We start from the raw sequence: 24,247 nt of genomic DNA on the forward strand, positions 1-24,247 counted from the left end.
GATATTGGCTGAAACTCAGCAGGACCAAATCCTCGATGATGAGTGAATGGAGCTAAAATGATTTCCTGTTTTAAAACACCAAAGCCTGCATTTTATTGCAGTTATCATCCATGGAAAATTACATTTATGTCCTTTAGTTTTCCCTCAGAGTGAACCGATTGGATCCTACTGGATAGTGTAGTAGTAAGACTACATGCCTTTGGAGTGGGAGTTGCAAGTTCAATTCCAGCTGTGTGGAGGAGGGGACCACTCTCACGGCTAGAGATTGATGAGGGACATCACGCTACGGCAAGGAGGAGCCAGGACGGCAGGTCAGGGGGGAGACGCCATCACCCCCACCCTGAGAATGGGTATCAAGCCCCAAATGATAGGATCATGAACTAGCCTGTTTCCTGTTGTGTGATGGTATCAGGTCCTGCAAGCCCTCACCTGTTGTGTAGGTACCTGATGAGTTTATATAAAACACATTCATTCTGCTTCTGTTGTTCATGAACAAACATTATTTTATGATCTGCATTCTTGCTTCATCCTGCGTCTTTGATGTGTGTTGTTCCTGGATTTCAGCCACTATGAGGCCCTTCTGTGTAACTGAGGGAACGTGACAGTTAAACTTTGCCCAACTTCATTAACTAGAACTAAAATGAATATGCTAAATGGCTACTGACAGCATGGACTGCTTTCACTCTACTTGCACAAACATGATGCTTTATTTAAAATGAAGATGTTGCAGAGGTCGCCGAGTCCTTTATAAAGTTTTGAGCCACCTGTGCGACACCAGCGTCCGGCATACGGACGTCCTGGACCGTCCGCAGGAAGCAGCAGCCGCCTGCTGCCAGATAATACACGCAGATCTACTTTAATACAAAGAAATCTCGTATTATTCCACCCGTTACGTAAAAGGATGAGATTATCGATATGCAGATTAACGAGCGCCCAATCATATTTCAGCATATCGCCCCGCCCTCCCCTCAAACCATAGGAGCCTTCAGGCGTGCAGATAAAAATAGAAACCTGCAGTTTAGTTGTTAGATTTTAGTCTTTATTGTACTATTTCTTTTCTTGACAATTTGCTAGCGGACATGTGAAAACTTGGACCAACAAAACATCATTATTATTATTTTAATTACAGCATAATCGTCGGTAATAGTGAGAAGATGTTTTTAAAAAATAAAAACAAAAGAAGAATTGAAACCAAACGGGAACAAAACAAACAAAAAGAAACAGTTTGACTTTAATATTCAATGATGGATTTTCTTTTTTTTTTTTTTTTTTCCTTTGTTTTAAATTCATGTACACAATATAACAGTCTAAAAACATTAAACACACAGAGCTGAAGACATTGCAGTGTTGGTGGGGAAGTGGCAGTCCTTGGGGCGGTTTATATATGGAAGCAACATGGTCCTGCTGTACTGTCAAATATCTACGGGGGGCAAAGATGGGGAGGAAGAAGAAGAGGAGGAGGAAGAGGAGGAGGAGAGGGGGGACTACAAACCAAAATGGCCGTCGATATAAAACTAACAGTCTTTTTCTCTCTCTCTTTTTTTTTTAATGTAATCCACCAATCAGGAGTCGGCAGAGCTTCGGGAAGAGAAGGGGGAGGAAAGTGGAATGTCTCGATTTTCATTTTTTATTCTTCATTTTCTCTCGTAGACAATATAAAATCTCACAGACAAGCAAAGAAAGGATTAAGAAAAGAAAAAGACTGGATGTTTGTATCGGACAGAGGGGGTGGATGGATGAAGGATGGATGGATGAAGGATGGATGGATGATGGATGGATGGACAAAAAGAAGGGCTTGAATTATTGCTTTCCGAGTAATCATTTTTCTTCTCATCTACATGAATTGCATCTTTCTCTCCGTCTCTCATGTTGGTTTGATAATACGTGATTACTCCATTTATTGGGAGGGATGAAGGGAGAGAGGAGGAGGACGGGGAGGAAATAAGAGGACAAGAAAGTGGAGGAGTTGGGGGGTGGGGGTGGGGCTCAGAGCTCCTTGCTCAGCGAATCCCGGGCAGTTCTAATCCTCTTTGTGTGGCCTCACACGTTTCCCGCCTTTTTGTCTGGTAAATGATAACAGAAGAGATCGAAAAAAAGGATTAAAAAATTGGAAAAAAGAAGAAGCAACAGTCACATAAAAGGGTTAAATGCTGCACGTGTGTTCAGTGGTTTAGTACGAGGAGGTTGGTCTCACAGGACGCACACAGAGCAGAACAACACAACACAACGACAGCTGACGAGGACAACAATGAGTCGTCACAGCATGGAGGATCACGTGACAGCTACTCTACCTGTGCTTGTGCTCTTTGTGCTCTTGACCTTGAGGAGGAGATTTGCCCTCTAGTAAATAAACCCAACCACCCACTGCAGCCTGTCTTTGCCTCGCTCACACAGAAAACCCTCCGAGAGCGAGTGAGGGAGGAGAGTCTGTCCAGACCCAGCTTTTCTCTCCCGTTGCTGTCTCAGCTACAGCTAGTGAGAGCTAGAAGCCACCTGAGGATCGAGGTCAGAGGTCGAAGCGCTGTGACAAAACCGGTGCCTTAAACGTGATTCGTGTAAAACTAGCAGCAGGAAGCACAGGAGCTTGTGCGATCACGGAGCTGCGTTTTCACGTAATTCCAGTTTGAACCACAAGATGGAGCCGCGAGTCAGCACGGTATCCAATCTGATCCGAATCCAGCACACGTCCGAAAGACGGACTCAGCACATCAAGTCCTGTTTAACGCCTCGAGACGTTTTTCACCGTCGCCACCTCTGCGTTTTGAGACCGGATGTGATGCGTGAGCACACAAACTGAAGCACACTGCAAGCTCATTGGATTAACATCCTTTTCTGAGTCCAACATGGCCGTAATTTACTAAATTAACTCCTTGCTTTATTTTGCCAACATTAAAAGGCTTTTAAAACATTTCTGCATCACTGATTCCCAAAGTGTGAGCTGCAGCTCCCTGCAGAAAGAACGCAGCTTTAAGGCACTTGTGCACTGGCTTCACTTCAGACCCAAAAGATGCGTTTTTATATTATCAATGCAGTGACGGTTACAATAACACTTCATGCACTGAACTTGAGAGTTTCCACAAATTAATCTTCCTGCGTTATCGAAGGCAGTTTGGACTTGCACAGCATCCATATGGGAAATAACAGAAGCCAACTCTGTACTGGCCGGAGAAGAAAGGAGGTTTAAATGCACAAACATGGTAATTCTGTTACTACAGATGTAAAGACATCTGAGTCTTTCTCTAAGAGCTGTGCCACATCATTTATTTGGTTTCCAAACCTCTCACCTTCTCTGCTCATCACACACTGAGCCTTAAAAAGCTGCCAAATTGCTGCAGCATTTTCAGTTGGAAGCTCCACCAGTATGTCAACCAAGCAGCCAGTTAGCGGGCTGGAAACTGAAAGCACAACGCCGAAGTGCCAAAAACAGAGTCGGTGTTAAAATGTGCAACTTTACATCAGAAAGAAGCACGTTTACAGCCTGATACAGACACTGGTCTCACCACCAATTAGGGGTTAGGGGCGTGGCCTCTTTGACTGACAGGTGGACGGTGACACAGGTGGCTGTAGGTGCTAGTGGTCTGCTAGGCTTCACCTCAGCTAACTGGAGTCCCTGAACTGGACCTCTGGGTTGCGTTTGTGATGTTTGAGCCTTTTGGAGTATTTTTAATGGCATCATGTGATCAATAATACGGCTGCTGTGAGGTCATTCATGCTAGCAGACGGTCCATGAAGTCTGAGCTCCAGTTTTGCTGAGTGAAATTTTAGATGCTTCATCCAAAAATCTAAACTAATTATCAGAGCTGAAATTTTCATCTGTTTTGGTATGGCATTTATTTCCATGCTGGTTCTTTGTGCCACCAAATAAAAACCCTTTACTGAGCGTTTCAGCAGAGCCCAGCTGCTGGTGTCGCAGACAGCTCGGCACACTGTCCTAAACGCTGGGCGTTAAACCGAGCTCATTTTAGCAAAAGACTTGGAGCTTCAAAGAGACTCCCCGTGAACGGCACAGCAGCAGCAGGAGGAGCTGCGATCCTCTCTGCGAGCATCTGCCGGGCTGCAAGAGATCAAAGCGAGGCGCTCGCTGGACACCGAGCCTCACGTAGCGCTTGAATGAAGAGGAGGCTGGAAGTGATAAATAATGGAGGAGGAAACAGAGCACCTTCTGGTTCGCAGGCACTTCACCTCCTACTGATCAGCGTCCAGCAGCTCCTGCCGGCTCCCTGGTGGGAACGGGGGAAGTGGTGGGAACAGGAAGGAAAAGAGCAAGTCCACGGAGCAGACCGCCCCCACGTAAAGAAGAGAAAAGGCTCCAAATGTCAGGAGATGCTAAATTTCACCTCCATCGTCACACTTCCTCGTGCCTGTCCTCGATCCTCTCGTGTGTGGGTCAAAACCTACCAAAGCGACTTCAACATCAAATTAGCTCTAACGCGATGTGCCGCAGAGCAGATGATCTGATATTTACATTTTCATACAAGTCCACGAGCAGCCGGCTTCCTCCCGCGCTCGCCACCTGAGTCCCGGTCACCGTTGATGGCTTTTTGCTGCTCATCTGTGCATGAACTCTCTCTCTCTCTGCTGAACACTCGCAGGTGATTCGCTGCTGAGCAAACATCTACTCTACGACTTACTTAAAGGGATTCAGGAAGAACTGCGTTATGTTTACCGAGCAATCGCCCAGAAAAGCTGGCATGCCTATAAATACAGTGCGTGGTTCTGTGCGTGCACCTTTCAACGTACAAGTAAACAGCGTCAGTCAGTGCGTGGGCTGAATATGGAGCTGGTCACGGTTAGCCTAGCTTAGCTTAACGACTGAATGCAGGCGGGGTGAAACTGTAACCTTTCAAACAGCTTTGAACCATCAGTCCCAGCAGCTCGAGTTTGCCGTCGCACCTGTATTTCAGCAGGAGACTGCAGTGAGTCGAGCGCCAGTGTTACAGGGCTGTGGTGATATCAGAGTGTAACGCAAACGGTGACCATAAGCTAGATTTTACCCCGGCTGCGGTGCAGGTCTCTGTCACCACGGAGGCCAGCAGCTGCTTGGATTGGGGCTTCAAACAGCCACCTTCAGCTCTTTAACCTCTTATTGTACAGGTTCAGTAAGAAACATCTGTATTCACTCATCTACCTGCGCTCTCAGGTGTTTGGGCTGCTAGACTATACATCGTCTCTTCTGACCACACTATTAAACTCAGCCAAGTCTTCATGACTCTGCTCCAGGCCAATCTTTCACCAGGACTCTGACCTGCTGTGGAGCTTCATCTGAGTCTAATCACCAAAAAATGTATTACTTAAACTAAATAAATTAGATTCAATTCTTTCAAATCGTGTCTTCTTATTGAATTTCAAAGTTCAAAGGAAATCCTGTTTCAAATTCAGTAACTGCATGTTTGTTAAGTCACCTCGGCCGCAGACAAAGTTCAGTTTACATCTCAGTGCTAAACTCTGGAGCGCCTGCAGGCGTCAGCTGTTTTCCTGCTTTTCATTTGTTTTCATTCTGAATCAGATTTTTTTGTATTTGTGACATTTGAGGAGACTGCTCCTCCTCCTGCTTTCAGTCGTTGCACAAAGATAGGCTCCTCCCCTCAGAGCTCCATGATCACCACGTCTGTGCTAATCTGTGCTAACGTGTGTGTTACTTTACATTGTCACATTTCACTGCATCACGTGCGTGTGTTCCTAGTATCTGGCATCAGCATCATAGCACCCGTTTAACCCATTGTCCACACACAGCTCCTTCTCTAATTGGTCGGTTGCTGCTGACATCACGTTTTGAACAATGACCACGGCCGCCTCTCTTAGATCCCTCTTCCTCATTTCCTCCTCCTCACCCTCTCTCTGGTCATGTGAATCTTCAGCATCGTGACAACCTCCATTCTGCGGAGACTCCGCCACCCCCTGCCCTTCCCCCTTCTCCCCGCTAACAGCTAATGCTATCTGCGTCTGGCGGTCCCTGTGTGCGGCGCGTTTATTGCTATCGTTTATTAGCGCTTCTTGCCGTTTGCCGTTAGCTTCTCCATCTTTGCTGCTGCTGCTGTTCTGAGGCTCGTCAGAGTCCCGGTCGGCGTGCTCTAACTCACCGCTGTTCACGGCCGCCGTGGCGTTGATGATCTTGGCGTTGGCCTCATCTTTCACCCCTCCCGCCTCCTTGCTCTTCTTCATGGGGCTGCTCCCCGTCGTCTTCTCCTCCTCCTCCTGGTGATTATGTGTGGCGTTCTCCTCCTCTGTGCCGTTGGAGCAGCCGTTCTCCCCGTTGGTCACCGGAGCTTCGGCCGTCGTCTTCTCCGGCTCCTTCTCCGGCTCCTTCGCCACCTCCGCTCCACTCTCCTCCGCTGGTGTCTTCTCAGCTGCCGTCGCTGCATCTTTGTCGTTGGCCTCTGCGATCGCTGCGGCAGCTTCGCCGTCAGCACCTCCCTCCTCTGTCGCCGCCGCTGCCTCTCCTCCCTCTGTGGCCTCCTCCTCCTTGGCGCCCTCGCCCGTGTCCACACTGGTGGACTTGCCCTTCCGCATGATGAAGTTCTTCAGGGAAACCGCACGGCCAAAATGTGAGCGCTTGGCTTTGGCCGACTTTCCGTCTTTGCCGTCCTCTGTGGCGCCTTCCTCACCTGGAGTGGAAAAAAGCATTTGAGGTTAAAGTTCATCAGGGTGTGCATCAATTAGTCGCACAGGATTACAGCGGGTGAGTGGAAGAAGTGTTCATCAAGTGTTAGCAAATATTTATATTACTAAAAACAAATTTATTGATTAAAAATATTAGAGTCTGACCTCGTCCTTGAGGTCCAGATCTCTAAGCTTCTAACTTGTCTGATATTTTTAGTAGCTCCACCTATGGCATCAATGTAAAAATCCTCATTCTCACGTTATCGTATTCACGCCGCTGCTCACCCAGCGCGGTGCCAACATTTAATCTAATTACACTGAAGACTGTAAGTCCTTATCATATCACGTCTTATCAAATACATCCCTGTTTTCTCTTTCTTCTTGTTTTATGATTTCATTAATTTTGCTAATGTGGTCCTTTCTTACACTTGGCAAACATTCATGAAATTCATTCAATCAGGTTCTTCAAACAAAAAGACAAATGTTCATTTCCTTTTTAAGAAAACAGTTGATAAGTTGTAAAACCAAAGACAAGCTGTCGAGTCTATTTTGTAAAGTGCTTCTCATATTTCTGTAGTTTGGTTTCTTTTTTAAGATTTTCCTTCTTCTACGTTAAGGATCATTGCACAATCTGATATCGTCGTGTTGGTGTTGTTCCCAGATCATCATATTAAATGTTGTTCCAGGATCAACATTGCAAGTGACCAATCAGAATGTTGTGACGTCATACTTTTGCGACTTCGGGAAAAACTGCCGTAAAACAAAAAACTGTACTTAAGCTGCGAGAAACCGCTTCTGTCCGCCGATCAACGGACCCTGACCCTAACCCTTTAATAAACGGTAAACAGTAAGCAGAACTGATATTGTACTTGCAAAATTTGGAATTTCATAAATGAACGAATGGCTTGGTGCGCAAAAGAATAACGTCACAACAATGTGATTGGTCACTTGCAATGTTGATCCTGGAACAACATTTTCATGATGATCTGGGAACACAAACACGACGATATCAGATCATCCAAGGATCATTACACTGTTTCTGTTGAGGTCTTTTATTGTGAAAGGCAGGAACAGGAATAAGCCCTTTTGGATAACAATGACATCATGTTATTTAAGTTTTTTTCAGGTTGTGGTGAATATTTGAGCTGCCATGTTTCCCAATGAATAAAGTTTTTCTTATCTTAAAGCAAAAAAACAAGAACAAACTTTTATTTTTAAAATTAAAACATGAAATTTCAACTCTGAACCAAAGAAGGTGGAATATTTTCTCAGCCATTAAAGAAACAAATCTCTCATTTTCACTCTGCTGTGTTCTTGTGAAGAAAGAGCAGAAAGTAAAGCTTAATTTAGTCTCTTCTGTTGACCTAAGTTATGCTGTAATTTGAATTTCACATCACCCGTTGAATATTTTATTTGGGACAATGTTCAATTACATTACCTCCCCCAGAGTTAGCAAGCCTTTAACTCCTGCGTGTCCTTGGTGGAGAGCGACAGACTGAAACGAGTGCAAACAAGCTGCCGGCTTCAGAAGCTGAATTTTTAAACGGTGTCCAACTGTGGCGCTGACAAAAAACACAGCAACGCTTAAGACCTGCAGTCAGACTCTTAATACATCTCTGCTCGCTTTAACTTCCTCCAAAAGATCATGAAGCAGAAACCTGGAAATGACGACGCCCAAAGTGCAGCGATTCTCAATCTAAAGGCCAAACCCCCAGTGCAGGTCATGTGATAACTGGCGAGATATTAAATGAGTTTCATTTGGTTATAATTTTAAAAACTGGATGAGCAGAAGCGAATGGATGGATGGAGGGATTTTAAAGAGGAACCTCTAAAGTTTCAAGAGTTGATGAGCGTAACACCAACACGGTCACTCGTCACGCACGGATGCCCACACCCTGTCCTTTAGAAGAACATCTTGATGTGCAGAGTTGAAGCCGTTAAAAGGCTGCATTTATGAGTAAAACAAGCCTAAATTAAAGCAAGAGTCTGCCGAGTGTGGCTAACATTATCAGCCTTGGCTCCTCCCACATTAACGCCCACATACCTGCAGAATGCGGTTACACACCTGCAGCCACTGGACCTGCACATGCTTCACTGACAGCCTGGATAAAGACGGTTGCAACTGCTTTGGCTGGCTGACGTCAGGGTGACTGAGGTCAGATGAAGACTTCGTAAAGACCAGTTATGTTCGCGCGCTCGACTCTGCGCTGACTCACCCGAGGCCGCAGGCGCCTCCTCCTCGCCTCCGGGGTGGCACTCCGTGTTGGTGCGTTTGCTCTTGGGGATGACCCGCTTCTTGAAGGAGGTCCAGATCTCGTTGGCGTGTTGTGTCACCGTTCCACCTGCTGCCGCCGCCTTCTCCTCCTCACCTCCCTCTGCTTTCTCCTTCTCCTCCCCTCCCTCTGTCTTGCCCTCCTCTGCTCCTCCCTCTGCCTTAGCTGCTTCCTCTCCTCCCTCAGCTCCTCCTGCAGGCTCCTCGGGCTTGGCGTTTTCAGCGGAGTCTTTGTCGGAGCCCTTGGCCTTGCCGCTGATGCCGGACATGGAGGTGTCCCTCTTCAAGCCCTGGAAGGTCCAGGAGCGTTTGAGCTTCCACCTCTTCTGGCCTGACTCTTTGGAGTCAAGTGTGGAGGAGTCTCCGCCACCTCCTTCTCCCTCTGCTCCTTCCTCTTTCCCATCCTCACCTCCTCCAGTCTTCTTGTGTGCCTTCTGAGCCATGAGCTTCTTGAAGGAGTGCCAGCGCTTCATGTGCTTAGTGGTTGCTGAAGAGGCCGAGGCTTTCTGTTCCCCTTCTGCACCTCCCGCTGCTCCTCCTTCTTCTACGATGGAGTCTGCAGTGGTGTTAAGTGCTTCGGGATCTTCCAGCCGGTCCAGAGACTTGGACCGGACCTTTACTGGTTTCTGGGGCTCTGCAGCGGCGCCCTCCTTCTTCTCAGTGCTGCGATGGGAGAAGATTCTCGCCACAGGCTTCCTGATCAAATCTCGAACTGTGGATTTCGCCTCCGCTGGTTTGCCCTTCTCCGCTTTCTTCTCGTCTTCCTTCTCTCCATTTTCCGCAGCCTTCTCTGTCGCCGCCTCACCTTCTGCACCTCCTTCTGCTCCTCCCTCCGCTGCTGCTGCTGCAGCTTCCTCCCCTCCTTTATCGGCCTCCTTCTCCCCTCCTTCAGCTGCGCCCTCCTCGCCTCCAGCTGCAGGGGCGCTCTGCTCTTTCTTCTTCCTTCCACCCATCACCTTTCCCAGGCCACTCTTGTTGAGGAAGGAGTCCAGGAACGAGGTCTTGGGTTCAGAGGAAGTGGTGTTTTCGCAGCTCTGAGGCGGCGGCGCATCCTCGCCTGCCGCCGTGGCTCCCCCCTCCTCAGTTCCCACTGTGTCCGCCACCGCTGTGTCGTTATTCACAGTCTCTTTGTTTTCGACAACCTCGCTGTTGACGGCTGTGCCGTCTTTATCGACAGCCTCGTCGTTGACAGTCTCTGAGCTCGTGTTGGCGTTTTTGGCCGCTTGCTCCACCTCTGCTGGCTTATTTTCGGTGCTTTTTCCATCTTCCTGGAGCACTGGTGCTGTGCTGGCCTCCGTTGCCGCCATCTCAGAAAGGGAAACCAAACAATAACAACAAAAAAAGTCTCTTCCTTCCGGCCTGCCTTTCTTCCCTGGCCTTCTGTCCTCCTCTTCCTCTCTCTCTCTCTCTAGTGTTTCGTTCCTCCCGCTGTGGTGGCACTCTCAGGTCATGGAGAGCAGGGTTGAGAGCAGTGGCGAGGAGGAAAGATACTCAGCATCCTACTAGACCTCCAAACTCCTACAGGAGGAAAAAAAAGGGAGAGAGAGCGAGAGACAGATGGTTAATAGTCTGAAGCAACACCATAGGCGCTCAATGAGTCTGGTCTGGTCTGCACCGAATGAGGAATGAAGTGTAACATGATAAGGAATCTCAGCAGGACACAAAATACAGGCATGTTTCCTAATCACACGCACACGCACTAACCTTACCCTAAACATAGCCTAACTGTAACCCTGACACTAAAACCACATATTTTGTCTCTAAAATTCCTTCAACTTGTGCGACTTGGATTTTGGTCCCTATAAGTACAGTAAACTTGCAATTTTTGGTCCACACAAAGATATAAATACACGCAACACACCTTGAAAAGGATGAAATGCAAAACCTACACAGAAGTGGAAGGCCTCGTTGTCGCGCTCACAGGATCTTGTAAAGCATTTGTTGCTTTGCTTGTTGTCGTTCAGCACGATTTATTTTTTCTTTACAACTCCATCAGTATCACAGGAGAGTGGGACGGGATGTTAGCTTCAATCATATATTGACACCAATTGTGTTCTTTATGATGTATAAGAACACAAGCACTGACTCAGCAAAAGTACATTTTGGGTAATCATCGTGTATTTTATATGTTTGGTACGTGGCACCAATTAGACACTGTCCGTCTTGTTCTGAGAGACGCACATAAAACACCTGCTGGTGAGATCAGTGTGCTGCTGGTGTGGTTTGTTTTCATTGAGGAAAACTATAAAACACGACCAGACTGCTGCTTCCAAACATTCCTCGGTTGTAACACATTTTGACAGTTTAATGAATGAATCAGCAGATCAATGACTCACACACACACACACACACACACACACACACACACACACACACGAGTGCCGACGCAGAGTAATTTTCAGCTCTGAGAGTCCAGACGTTTAGTGTGCACAGTCGCACACTCTCAGAGGAGAAGGTGAAAAGAGTGAGTCAGACGCCGATGGAGAGGCACTCGGGTGGAGAGACAATCACACAGAGGAGAGGCAGACGGAGGGAGCGAGGTGTAAACACATACATCACATGCTCCAGATAATCTCACACTATGCTGTTGCCACAACTGACTGACCGGCCAACTGGATGGCTTACTGGTCGACTGCCTGTCTTTCTGGCTTGCTGATGGGACGGATGATTTGCGCTCATTATCCCGTGATGGCTGAGCGGCGCGAGAGGCAGATTTACGGGCCGTCTGATTTGTTGTTCAACACCTCTGTAGTAAAGATTTGGATTTGCATAAATAAATCCCGGTGAGGACGATACGAAGCGTTTGTGTTAGACGCTTGGTTTACCCGGCCACCCCAATCACTAATTTTACAGCACTGCTTTTACCTTTGCACGTTGTTACAACCATCTTACTCTGGAGTGAATGACATAAACTGCTGCTGGTTTTAGTTCAAATCAAGTTCAATTTCATACCTACGCACACAAAAAGCGAAACCCCGTCATTATGCAGAAACAATAACTAGAAACAAAACAATGCAGCAAAAAACCACGAGGGCTCTCAGATATAATGGACGGCAATCACAGAGAGCAGTTACTGAGTGATGTGTGCACATCTGCACACCTGCGACAGACCTCGCTGACATTGCTCGGAGGAAATCTGTGGGAAGAGCAAAGAGCTCCCTGCGACATAGTGCCACATCTAAATGACGTGTTATCTTTACTACCTTCGCTGTGACATTTGATACCAACATTATGTGGCTTTGCCCCAAACTGCTGTGTCCCGGCCTGACCGACTCACTCATTTATATATTCATGCCTGCCAGTGTTGACGCTTCAAAGGTTTGGTGAGAGCAGGTGATAAAAGCCCTTTTTTTTGCTAAACTAATCGTTGTAATAAAAGATTGTGGTGACAGAGGACGGCGTCGAAGTGCTCCATCCATGCATCATTTCTTTGCTGCTTGCAGCAGTCTCAGCAGAGATGCCCGGATCTCCTCTCGCCATCTCCTTCATCAGAGTCACCTTCACGCCCTTCAGAGGAAGCTCCTTTCTTGCACTCTTAACTGAGATTATACTCTTTTGGCCGCGACCCACAGCTGGTGGTCGTGTGAGCTCAGCTCAGTTCTCTCGTTGCCACAAATATACTGACTGCGAACGTTGGATGGCACGTCAGTCCGGTCTTGCACCTTCCTTCCCATCACTCATTAACAAGAACTCAGGATACTTCAGCTCCTTGCTTGGGACAACAACTCCTTAACCAAGAGGGAGCAATCAGCCTTGTTCCAGCCTCAGACCTGGAAGTCTGACTATGATGTCCAAGCTGTAACAATCGACATCAAAATTATCCAGCTAGGAAACCTGAAACCAGACTGTGTGTGCAGCTGTGGGCCGTACAGTCGGGTAATAAATACTGCCCTGAATTATGCAAAAATATATTTGAATAAATACTTTTATAGCCGTGGCTGCCTTAGCCACAATGGTCACTTCTTACTCGTGTTTTTCATGCTGTACTGGACTTTACCGCAGTCAGAAAGAGGTTTCGTATCATTTCATGTCTGAGTTATTGAATCTGGAAGCTCAAATGGTGAATATTTTTTCACCTTTACCAATGTCAAGCACACGAATGGGCCTGACTGGCTGTTATTCATTTATTTGGTGCGTTTTAAAGAAGGGCAGCATTTAATAAAAACAAAAAATATACACAAATTATATGAAGTGACTGGAAAAAGCAGCAACATTAGAGTTAAAATCCAAGAGACAAAATAAAAGCATTGGCAGAAATAAATGTGACCATGTGGCTGGTTTCTGAGCCCCTGAAGGTTGTAGCCTAGGGATAGAAACACATACACCGCCACTATCACACAATATTAAAATCACTGCGTCATTTAGCCGAAATAAACACAAATTAGGCTAGCAGCCACATGACGCTCAGCACATGCATTCACCTTTATACTATCCCCCCCCCAGCTGGCGCTGACTGATTTAACTCCAGCTCACTGGACTTCATCACGGTTTGTCAAATATCAGCCATCTTGGTCCCGTTCTTCCAATAATTGGTTTGTTTGCCTCTTTCCTTCATCTGGCGACGCGTTCGCTCAGACTGTTTGGAAACATCACATTAGCAGCTGAGTTTGGACAGAGATTAAGAAGCTCTTGATCAAATATTCTGCTTATCAATAATTCAGACGCCGATGGGCTTGGTTTCATCAAAATACTTCCCAAGCAAACGTCGACTCGGGTTTACTTCGGTATGTCATTTCAGTTCCGTTTTTACAGGATGAAAAATAGAATAATTTCATTGATGTGCCGCTGATTGATGCCAAAGTACAACAAGTCGTACAGACTGATGGACACTGGCACCACCATCTGTTTTTCCATTGCAGGCTGCTTTGTTTTGGCTGTTTTCACTTTAATATTGATCATTATTAATCATTTAAGTGAGTCTTACAAAACCTACCAAAGAATCAGACCTGTGGGATTTTAGGGATGTTCTTTGGATCGAATCAAATCCACTGGACTTTAAACAAAGAGTAGTAGTGTCAGCCACTGGTTTTGTGTTCTAGGCTACCGGGTTATTTATGCGTTTTGTGACATGACATGAGGTTATGGTACGTACCCCTACCCTAGATCAGCCGTGCCCAACCCCCGGGCCTCGGACCGGTACCGGTCCGTGAGTCGTTTGGTACCGGGCTGCGAGAGTTGAGGCTCAGGTGTAAAATGTATGGTTTTCAGGGGTTTTAGCGGTTTTTAGTGTTATTTTGTTATCGTTTTTATCGTTTACTCTGTTTTCCTGGGTCTTTTCACGTGTGTTATGAATAAATCTTTTTTTCGGTACCGGTACTAGCTTTATTTTGTATTTATCAACGACACCTTAAAAGCCGGTTCATGAAAATATTGTTGGGCATAAACCGGTGCGTGGCGCAAAAAAGGTTGGGGACCACTGCCCTAGATTTCATGAGCTGGAATACAGCAGGTATCACGAGGGTCCAACAAGCCCTAAAAAGTCAGGAGCTGGACTTTACAGGATCTACCTGTGTGAGGGAGGTCTGGCACAAAGGTCTCAATACTTACCAGAAATGCAGATGTGGGGCACACCTGGGCCACACATTAATTGTTATTTATTGATTGCTTAAGCAGACCAGAGAGGGGTAACCCTAACCCTTCATGTCTGCATCTGAAAGCCGTTTCAATCCCGTCTTTAAAGCTTCTAACAAAGTCTGAAACTCGTCTCACGCTCCTCATTTGCCGTAACGCTGAGCTTCAAAACTGACATAACCTAACAGACCGTTCTTTACATTTTTAATAAACTGATTCAAAGAACACTGAACATCAGCATTGAGCCAAGGCCGTCAGAGAGCGGACAAGTGCTTCAAATAAAACAGGACCGGTGAGAAAAAGTTGCTCTGCTGTGAATTAGAGGTGACTGATCATCTCAACCACGGATTCATTAAACGGGATTTAAGGATTAATCGCACGGCGACACAGGAGAATAGAAATCCTCATCACTGCAGCTTTAAACAGACGTTATAGCATCAGTTGATCCAACTTTCTGCTGGGTTCTACCTCGATGTTTGAGGCACGTTCGCCCACACGAGACGAGCTGGGGCTTTGTTTCAGTCGCTCTTTATTTTGGATGGATTGTGTTTTTGTTGTGTTTCTTGCTGGCGTCTGATTACGCTGCAGCAGAGGAGCATTAGCGTGTTGGATGGTGGATGTGAGGCTGAAGCCCCGAGGTGTTGGAACAGCATCAGACAGAGGACGACGACAAAATGGAGGGAGGGAGCGAGGAAGGGGAGGAGGAGGAGTGGCGCAGACATGGGCTGATTGTGAATCCGCTCTTTCTGTTCGTTTGCCTCTTACCATTCACCTCCGTCTGTCTGGTTTTTTCTCGTCCGTCTCTTTCGTTCTCGTTTGTTTTCCTCTCTCTTGCACTCGTCTTTATTCTCTCCCTCTCATTAAATCTTTGTCTTTGGGTGTTTTTGCCTCTCCTTTCATGCTGTGTTCTCTTCTGTCTCTTCCTTTTCACTTTAATTCATCCTCCTTCCTTTTTCCTCTCAGCCACATTCAGTTATTCATTTCACTCTTTCCGTCTCTCCTGCCGTCACTGTCTCGTTTTTGCCTTCATGTCTTTTGCGATGCCAGCTTCTTCTTTCGGCATCTTTTGTATCACGTTTGTTCTCGTTCACCTTCCCATGTCTCTCCATCTCTGACTTGATCTTTTTCCTCCAACCTGTTTGTCAGTCTTCATCTCTCCCGGTTTATCAGCTTTATATTCATCTTTCTGATTGTTAGACCCAAATTCACCATTTTTATTTATTGTAACAGAGCACATGTCCCCATAACTAGTCAAATGATACATTTAAATGCTGATGTCCTCAATGTTTGCCACAGGAAGTAGGAGTCAGCCACACATTTCAGCAACATTTAAAATCTAATTGATTCAATCAAGCATAACCTTCACTCAGGTAGGTCATGAAGTCAAGCTCGGCAGATCAGCTCATCTGGTTTCAGCCCACATCATCTGGTGGTTTAGCAGACTTCCTTCTAGACATATCAATGGCAAATATCATAAAGGACACTGAGCCAAGATGTTTAAGACCACCTACATTTGCTTCTGCAAGCCGCTTGGCAATCCACCACCACACTACTGCGTAAAAACTCAACACCACAAGTTCTGGAAACTGAGAAAAGTCCTGAAGCTCGAGTCTCCTGAAAGTATTTGAAGAAATAATTAAAATTTGGTCTAATGAAGTAAAGAGAATGGAATCGACCACAGTGTTGGTTCAGACCTGCTACAGTTGGGATCTATTTATGTTAATTTAACCTACAGTCACATCTGCAACCAGCTGTGCAGCCCACCTCACCCCAGCCTCCCTTTTTAAAATATTGTTCCTGACTTTATAAATATAATATCTGCCGTCATTGCCTCGTTCTGCTCTGAGGTCTTGGGGAAATATGAAAAAATAAAATCTCTTTTGATTACACTGCTCCTGACTGGTACGAGAAAACGACCATCTTCGTTTAACATGAGCAACGACCGCTATCGTGACGCTGGCATCTTGGAAAGGTTTAAACGAAGGGAGTGGATGTGGTGTAGTTTGTCAAGGTCAAGTGAAGACTCAAAGGACCAACAAGATGTGTTGCGTTTGTGCAGCTGTGAGTTAAGTTGAGCGTTGTCGATAATAATACATTTTAGGCACACGAAGCAGCTGGGATGAGTCACCTTCTGTGCCGGGCTGGTACAGACTCACTATGATGCAGTCTGTCTGTGAGCACCGTACGGCCGGGAGTCAAAGTTTAACTTCATGCAAAAGATCGAAAGCACACAACTGCACTTCAATTCCAATGGAAAGCAAAAGCACAGCTGCACAGTCAGAGCTTAGGACATGTGTAATATGTGGAGTCAAAGCACAACACTGACTGAGTGAGACGCATGAGACTCGAAACCTCTTTGTATCGTAACTGTAAACACAGCAACACTGCTGCGAGCTGAAGCATATTTCTAATTCATGAACTACCAATTTGGAACAGCAAATACAGTTTGGGAGGATGTAATGAATTCATTTTTATCAACGTAATGAGAAAACATTTTAATGAATACATCTGAAAGCTGCGTAGTGTTCACTAGCAATTTACTTGATTTGTTTTCCATCAGTCTTTGGCAACTTGCAACAAACATCTTTATTATTTCAGAGCCAACTCGATGCACAGTTAAGGTAAGATAGCCGGACGCAACATTTAAACACGTGTCCACACAAAAGTGGAATCAATTTTGCCTCTGTAGCTTTATATGATTATGCTGTAGGTGAGAGGAGAGCTAACAGTGCATGACGGAAGCTAACAGCAAAGCATCAGCAGTTAGAAAGCATTTCACACTAACATGCTAACAGCTTTTCTTGCACTGTGATTAAAATCTGCTCCACTCTTTGTGCACGGAGGTGTGCTCGCAGTGAGACTGAGAGCAGGAAAGGAGAAAACCATGTGACTCGAACTGAAAGCAGTAAGACGCTCACGCTAACCAATCAATGAATAATCCAAAGGTTTATGTAAAGCCTGGTTTATGGTTTCAAGTCTTATTTAAAACAACATGATCCTCATTTTACACATTTTGGTTTAGATTACCACAAAACAAACATGGCGGCTGTGAAAATGCTCAGTTAAGGAGTCAGAGGTTGGACTTTACTAATCAGTGGCTCTGTCAATGTTCAGTATGTACATTTTGTAGATTACCTGACAGAAAGGGAACATTTAATCCATCATCTACGCCAACTGAAGCAGAAATCTAATATTTATGTACCAGTGAATTAGGGCTGCCACGATTTGTCGACTAGTCACGATTACATCGACTATCAAAATCGTCGACGACTGATTTAATAGTCGACGCGTCGTTTGAAGCTTTGTAAGATCACAAAAGACGCAGGAATAATAGCAGGATTTAAGAGTGTAATAACGGACTGAAACAGAAGATGGCAGCACTGCATGTACAAGGATGCCAGCTGCCGTTAAACCCCGAAGAAGAAGAAGCTGTGTCCCAGAATTCATAGCGCGGCCCAGCGCAGTTTCCAACAGCTAGTTAGTTTTAATATTACTCTTATTATTCTTTCTGGGTCACAAAATAAACGTTTAACATATTTTCAGGCGAGAATGTAGCTGTGTAAACTTCAAATATCTGCTCAGTTTATCAAGACACCGCATATTTTCAAAAGCGCTCCGACGTTTTCGGAGACGTCTGTTACCCACCAGCTCAATAGCTAGCCGGGGGCTAGGTCACTAGAGCCGTGAGAACACCGGACTCCCGACTAATCGTTTTCAAACCCACCGCCGTCTTTCGCTACTCAGGTTAAACATGATATATGAGTCACTTAGATAACTTAAAATGTTATTGTTTGGCTTTTTTCAGTGTTTTATTTGTTCCTGAGTAAATCTGTTTGGCTGAGATTAAAGTTATAGGTTTTACACAGCTGAATAAACATCAAGCAGACAGCTGGTCATCAGAAGTGTGAGATGCTCGAGAATTTACTCCGGTGTCCTGTTATATTTTAGATAGCAAGGAGTTTATTAAATTTTAATGAAATTTGCAGATTGTTTCGGTGAAGTTTAATAAACCATCATCTTGTCTTTATTTTTAGTTAGCACAGACCTTAAAGACTTAAAGCTGTAAGCTAATGATAGTTATATAAGAGCAGATGCTGCTGATGCAATAAGCTGTAGTTTTACGTCCAATGGATGATGATCTGATTAGTCGACTAATCGCAAAAATAATCGGTGACTAGTCGACTATCAAAATAATCGTTTGTGGCAGCCCTACAGTGAACACCATCGTCTCCCTTCTCACCTGTCTGCAGAGATTTACTCTGTTCATATTAGAAAGTTTGAAAGTTCTGGAGGTAAACCGTCGCTGGCGCAGATAACTTTGTCATCATGCGAGGGCCTTCGGCGTCTCTCGGGTGCATTTCCAGCTGCATGTGTTTTCACTCTCTGTGATGGCAATCTAATCCTGCAGGACGCCCGTTAATGCAGCTATAATGGGGGTCAATGGGGAAGCGTCAGAATGGCCAATCACAGTTTTCCACTTCACACTGCGATAATAGCCCTCCTCTTCACACCTTCCTGATACCAACATGGACACATAAAAACACTCAGTGCTGCATCCACACACAAATACAGCACTCAGCTTCCTCACCTAACCCTTCGCAGGTTTCACACTCACTGTCAAGCTCCACATTTAAACCTTCTGAGGAACTGAAGCGCTCGTGGATACTTTTACTTCCAGTAACGACAAAAGTATGGTTCACTGCAGCTGCTATTCACTCCGATTCTGTTCTGATCTGTATGAACATGATCAACAACACAAATACTGCCCACAAAGACTAAACCAGCTTTTACTTTCAAGACATTTTCCAACCTGCAACGCCTAAGTAGGCATAGCAATCTCAGTCCACACCCACCCTGTTGCAGGAGATGGCTCCGCCCACTGTGCCTGGTTCTGCCAAAGGTTGCTTCCTGTTAAAAGGGAGTTTTTTCCTTCCCACTGTCGCCAAATGTTTAGTCGTTTGATTGCTGATTATGATTTGATTTGTCAGCATAACCTAGTCTGTACCTTTCACTACAATATAAGGTGACTGTTGTCCTAATTTGGCACTATATAAAATTAAAATTCAACGTTAAGTTTAAGTAGAGTTTCATTGTTAACAAGTAGATTTTTCCTGCTGTCACATTAAAGGAAATGCCTGAGGTTAATGAAATAAAGAGACTGTTCTTAGTGAAGCAGAAAACACAGCAGGAAGCCGATGCTGATGATTCAGGGCCGTACAGCATGTCGCTCACATTTGAACCAGATGGACCGTTACATGTATTGAGGGGCACATGTGTGACCAGGACGTATCCTAAGATTCAAGCAGTCTTTGTTTTGCTCAACAGAAAGGTTGAAAACACAGCAGCAGTGCAGATGAAGCTTCTGGTGGAGCCGCTTCACATTCAGCACTGCTTTCTTTTATAGAGACGGCAAACCTGAAGTAAAACTTGAAACTAAACTTCTGCTTATTCAGATAAACTGCTGGTTTAGTTTAAGTTGATCTTATTTTTTGTAAACGTAAGAATACAGATGTCCTTCCTCTCTTTTTCTAGAAGACAGCAGCATGCAGCAGGGACTCTAAAGAGGGCGCGGTGTAGCCTTCACATTTATTATAAAGCTGTGTCACAGATTAAACAGGCGACATAAATCTACAGTATGTTGTAATGTTATACATAAAGCTGAGTATATAAAAAAGGCTCCAATGACTCGTCGTGTGACTTGAATTACTCAGCTATTTTAAAAAAATTTTTTTTAAAAACTTGATGCAAACGACTCAGTTGTCACCTTGTAACTAGTTTAATGTCGAGGCTGAGTCTGTGTACACGTTACTGTTTGTTTTACACAGTGAAAACTCTACAGTAAACCTACAGTAGAATATAAGTGCATGTATGTAGATGAACTGTTACGTGTTTAAATCAGCAGCCGTCCCACTTTCCATCGCTGTCATACCTCCAATAATCAGGGGAGCTTCTAAAGGGGGGCACGGGGGGCACTGGATTCATTTCAAGGCTTTAGTAACATTATTTGCAATTTTTAGATTAATATAAAATATTCATGACACACACACACACACACACACACACACACACACACACACACACACACCCCCCCCCCCCATTGATGAGCTACATCATGGTTTCCTGCATTAGTAAGAAAGCTCTCCAAGAAGACAAAGTAATGGCCATTTCATTTTACTGCATTTGTCATTATTTTTGCATTTATGAAAATGTTCCCTTTCAAAAATATTAAGTAACAACAAAAGGTTTAGTTGCTTTTAACATCTATTATGTGCAGTTAAACTATTTAATTGATGTTAAAAGGCTTGTGTTTCTCTTTTTAATAGTTATTATTGCTTTCTCATTCATTGATAGAATAAATAATACTGAATTACTGTAATAGTTGAAGGCTGCAGCCCTAACATAAAGTAATGTTTTATTCATTCATTTTCTGTCCCTGGGACATTATGTTGGAAATCTCTAAAGTATAATCTCAACAAATAACATGCTGATCATTGAAGACTTTACAACCTAACTTTGATTTTTAAATATATTTATACAGGTGCTCGTCGCTCGCGCTCTTATTTGTCTGGTTATTGTTTAGTTATCGGTGACAAAGATGGTCCACAGCTCAACGCCTGATCAGAGAGGATTTGTGGGTAATCTATTTAGTAAGTCACAGATGACATGGAAACACAGGTTCCTGTCCAATAACTGACTCAGCAGTCGCCGCTTTACCTGGAAGCTTTTGTGGAGGTTAGTTGTTGTTAAAGGGAAGCACAACAACAGCAAAAATAAGATGTGCCACCATTTTACCCGTCACACTGCTAATTTACATAATTCCGTTAGTAATTGAGTAGATTTTACCCCGACCTCATTTTATTTCTGGTTTTACAGCAAATTAAATTACTCTAATTTGGTTTAAGCTGCATGTGAAGCAAAATGTCCAACACACAAACATCTCCAACAGCTGAAGGCCACAATTCCTGCTGCTCACAAACACCACACTATTCAGTCCAAAGTGACAAAAGCCCAGTCTGACAGCGCGACGTTAGCACACACTTAGAAGTAAAAACCTCTGCTTACTCAGTTTGATGCCAGCAGAGTGACTTCATTGGAAAACATTTCAGAATCACGTGGTGCAGACTCGTTACTGTCCAGTGGATGTGTTGGGGTAGAAAAATAAACTTTCTGATAAAAAAAAAAAGCAGAGGCTTCTTATAAAACATGCCCTTAGTGAAAGCTAGCTTTCTTCTGATTGGCTGTCCAGTCTGAAAACAGGTGGGCGGGGCTTCTGGGTCTCAGATGACCATATTAGTAAAATCCACTGTCTAAGTTATCAGGTTGCAGGGACAGGGGAAAAAACGGTTTGATTTCTTGAAACTTTGTGAGGAGCCAGATGTGTAACAGTATAACAGATAACAAAGCAAACAGACATTCACAGGTTAAGTCATGCAACAGCGATAAGCTTCACTGTGTGAAAGTACCGGTGAAGGTGACATTCCAGGTGATGTGAGGTTACACTCATGAAATATCGAGCCCTGAACTCCAGCAGTCTGCAGCGCTTTGTAATAAAAACCATTAAATGAAACCAGGCCTGCAGGAAAAGGTCCACTTTACAGAGCTGACAGAAGTACAGCGATAACGAGCCAAAATCTTCCTCCAGGACACAGTAGCTGCCGAGGGAATTGAACCTGTGACCTTTGAGACGGAGGCCGAGCAGCTGAGACGAAGGCAAAAGCATTCACAATTTAACTGCCTTCAGACAAACAGCTGGACGACGACAACAGAGAGATGATCAGGTTTCCCAGGACAGCAGCCTTTACACAGCGTGATGCATTGAAAGTGGCAAAAATCAGGAACTAACCTTGATAACAGAAAACTCTGTCTTTAATATGCTGAACGCTGTACAGACAAAACCAATTCAACCTCATTTGACAACAGATTCCGGCGCCTGCTGAATCAACAGCCTGAGGATGACAGATTACAGAGGGAACATGTAAAGTCAAAATTAAAGGCTGTGGATTTGTCCCTCATGCAAAAACCTCGTATCGTCACAGGCATGTATAGGTTTGTATTTTCACTCCACGCATACCATTAAAAACCCAAGGATAAGGTGGGATTTAATGGTATTAGTATTCCATTAAATAAAAAGGTGTACGTTTTTAACCACGCATCCATCAAACACCAGACAGTTTCCTCTGTTTTCATTGTAGATAAAATATTAAATAATGGAAAACTGAATTTTTAAATTCAGATAAGAAGAGCATGCAGGCAGGGTGGAGCGGGTGATTTGTGACTGGCAGCGAGAAAAGGAAAGGGAAGGTTTGGAGATGGCGGCGCTGACAGAAAGACAGGAGGCAGCGCTGAAGATGTCCAGATTTTTATTAGGAATGACCACGATGGACGGGATCAGAAATGAGTCCATCACAGGGACGGCTCAAAGTCGGAGAGGCTGAGATGGCTTGGATATGTGCGGAGGAGGGAGAGAGGATATACTGGACTCCAGCTAGCCAGGAGGGAAGAGGAAGACCTCAGAGAAGACTGATGGATGTAGTGATGAAGGACGTGCTGAGGGTTGGTGTGACGGAGGAAGATGCTGGGATCACGTGGAAGAAAGAAACTGTTCTGTGTTTTCACCACAGATAAAGAACTGAAAACTGTTTTTCATTGTTATTATATTAAACAGAATAAAAGTGTTGTTTTGTCCACTTGTTAAACAAGAGAGAAAATATAGAAGTAGTCCACAACGACTGAAAGCTACCACAGAGCGAAGCTACCTGGGCTTAAACCAGCGGCCGTCTTCAGTGTGTATAAAACCGGCTCCGGCACACATGTGGTCATTTCATTTCTGGCTTCAGAGCAGCAAACGTATCACACTTCACAAATACGCAGCTTACTGTTGCACCCAAACACTTGAGCCATATTTCAACAGAACCAGGGAAACTGAAACCAAAATCTCGAATGGATTATTTGAACAAAAACATGGACTTTACCTCAGGAGTTCATTTTGCCTCGTTTCGTGTGGCGGCAGGTAACATCAGAGCATTTGGTGGATTAATCAGAGCCCAAAAATCCCACACAGCGTCCCAACACATGACAGAAGAATTTAAATTCAATCAGCTGCTCTGATCGCCTTGATTACTTGATTGAGACTAATTACTTCTTTGTTCCTTGCTGGTTGTAAAGTTTGTCCCTGCTGGCCACCATACTGTGAGACTGTGAGCCAATCAGATCAAAGCAAAACGCAAAGCAGCACATTTTGATTGATTGTAAAGCCAGGAGCTGATTTCACAGTGGGAGGGTTTAAGGACAGGTAAGGAGGCTCCTCAGAGGTGTTTCCTGTGAGTCTGAACAGAAAGTGAACCCTGCCTCTGCTGTCTGAAGGTGCTTTGGTTGGATTAGCATTACTGGTTAATTTAATACATTTGAAACTATTTGTTTATGATAATTAGTCTGAATAATTTTGGTAATATATTCAGTAATAATTTCAAACACTGGTTTGCTGCTGAAATCTAAAACCCAGTCAGAGATGACGGCACCCCAAACATGAGCATCGGCTTCCTTTGCTAACCTTTGCTCAGGCTCTGAGCACGCTCACATAACAGCAGGACGTCACATCATTTTGCTCACCTGCAAAATAACTGAGTGCTGCCCGCTTCACAGACATCATAACCACTAAAATTATGACAGCAAAAAACCAGCTCAGTTGCTGCGATTCGGACGACAGCCTGAAGATGGAGAAGATCAAGCTCAACGTGAAATGCAGCTTCAATATTCTCTGCGATAAACGGACAAGAAAGAGACAAACACATTTTCCAACCCATG

The 24,247-nt window shown here is 44.7% G+C and overlaps 1 protein-coding gene across 3 annotated transcripts in view; it reads right to left on the reverse strand.

Annotated features, from left to right (window-relative positions):
• Positions 1-1,017: 1,017 nt before the first annotated feature.
• si:ch211-137a8.4 (uncharacterized) overlaps positions 1,018-24,247 on the reverse strand; it is a 38,230-nt gene continuing 15,000 nt past the window's right edge. The window contains exons 1-4 of one of the 3 annotated variants that reach the window (XM_004565038.5): positions 23,416-23,573; positions 8,817-10,390; positions 6,081-6,605; positions 1,018-2,063 (exon numbers count right to left, since the gene is read on the reverse strand). In XM_004565038.5, the coding sequence (XP_004565095.1) occupies positions 2,041-2,063; positions 6,081-6,605; positions 8,817-10,179 (1,911 nt within the window). In that variant the 5' untranslated portion in view covers positions 10,180-10,390; positions 23,416-23,573 and the 3' untranslated portion in view covers positions 1,018-2,040. Of the gene's footprint in view, positions 2,064-6,080; positions 6,606-8,816; positions 10,391-21,505; positions 21,528-23,415; positions 23,574-24,247 lie in introns of those variants that run through there. The other 2 variants (XM_004565039.5, XM_004565037.6) reach the window with 2 other exon arrangements.

The sequence above is a fragment of the Maylandia zebra genome, linkage group LG14 (genome assembly GCF_041146795.1).
Source record: "Maylandia zebra isolate NMK-2024a linkage group LG14, Mzebra_GT3a, whole genome shotgun sequence".
NCBI lineage: Eukaryota > Metazoa > Chordata > Actinopteri > Cichliformes > Cichlidae > Maylandia > Maylandia zebra.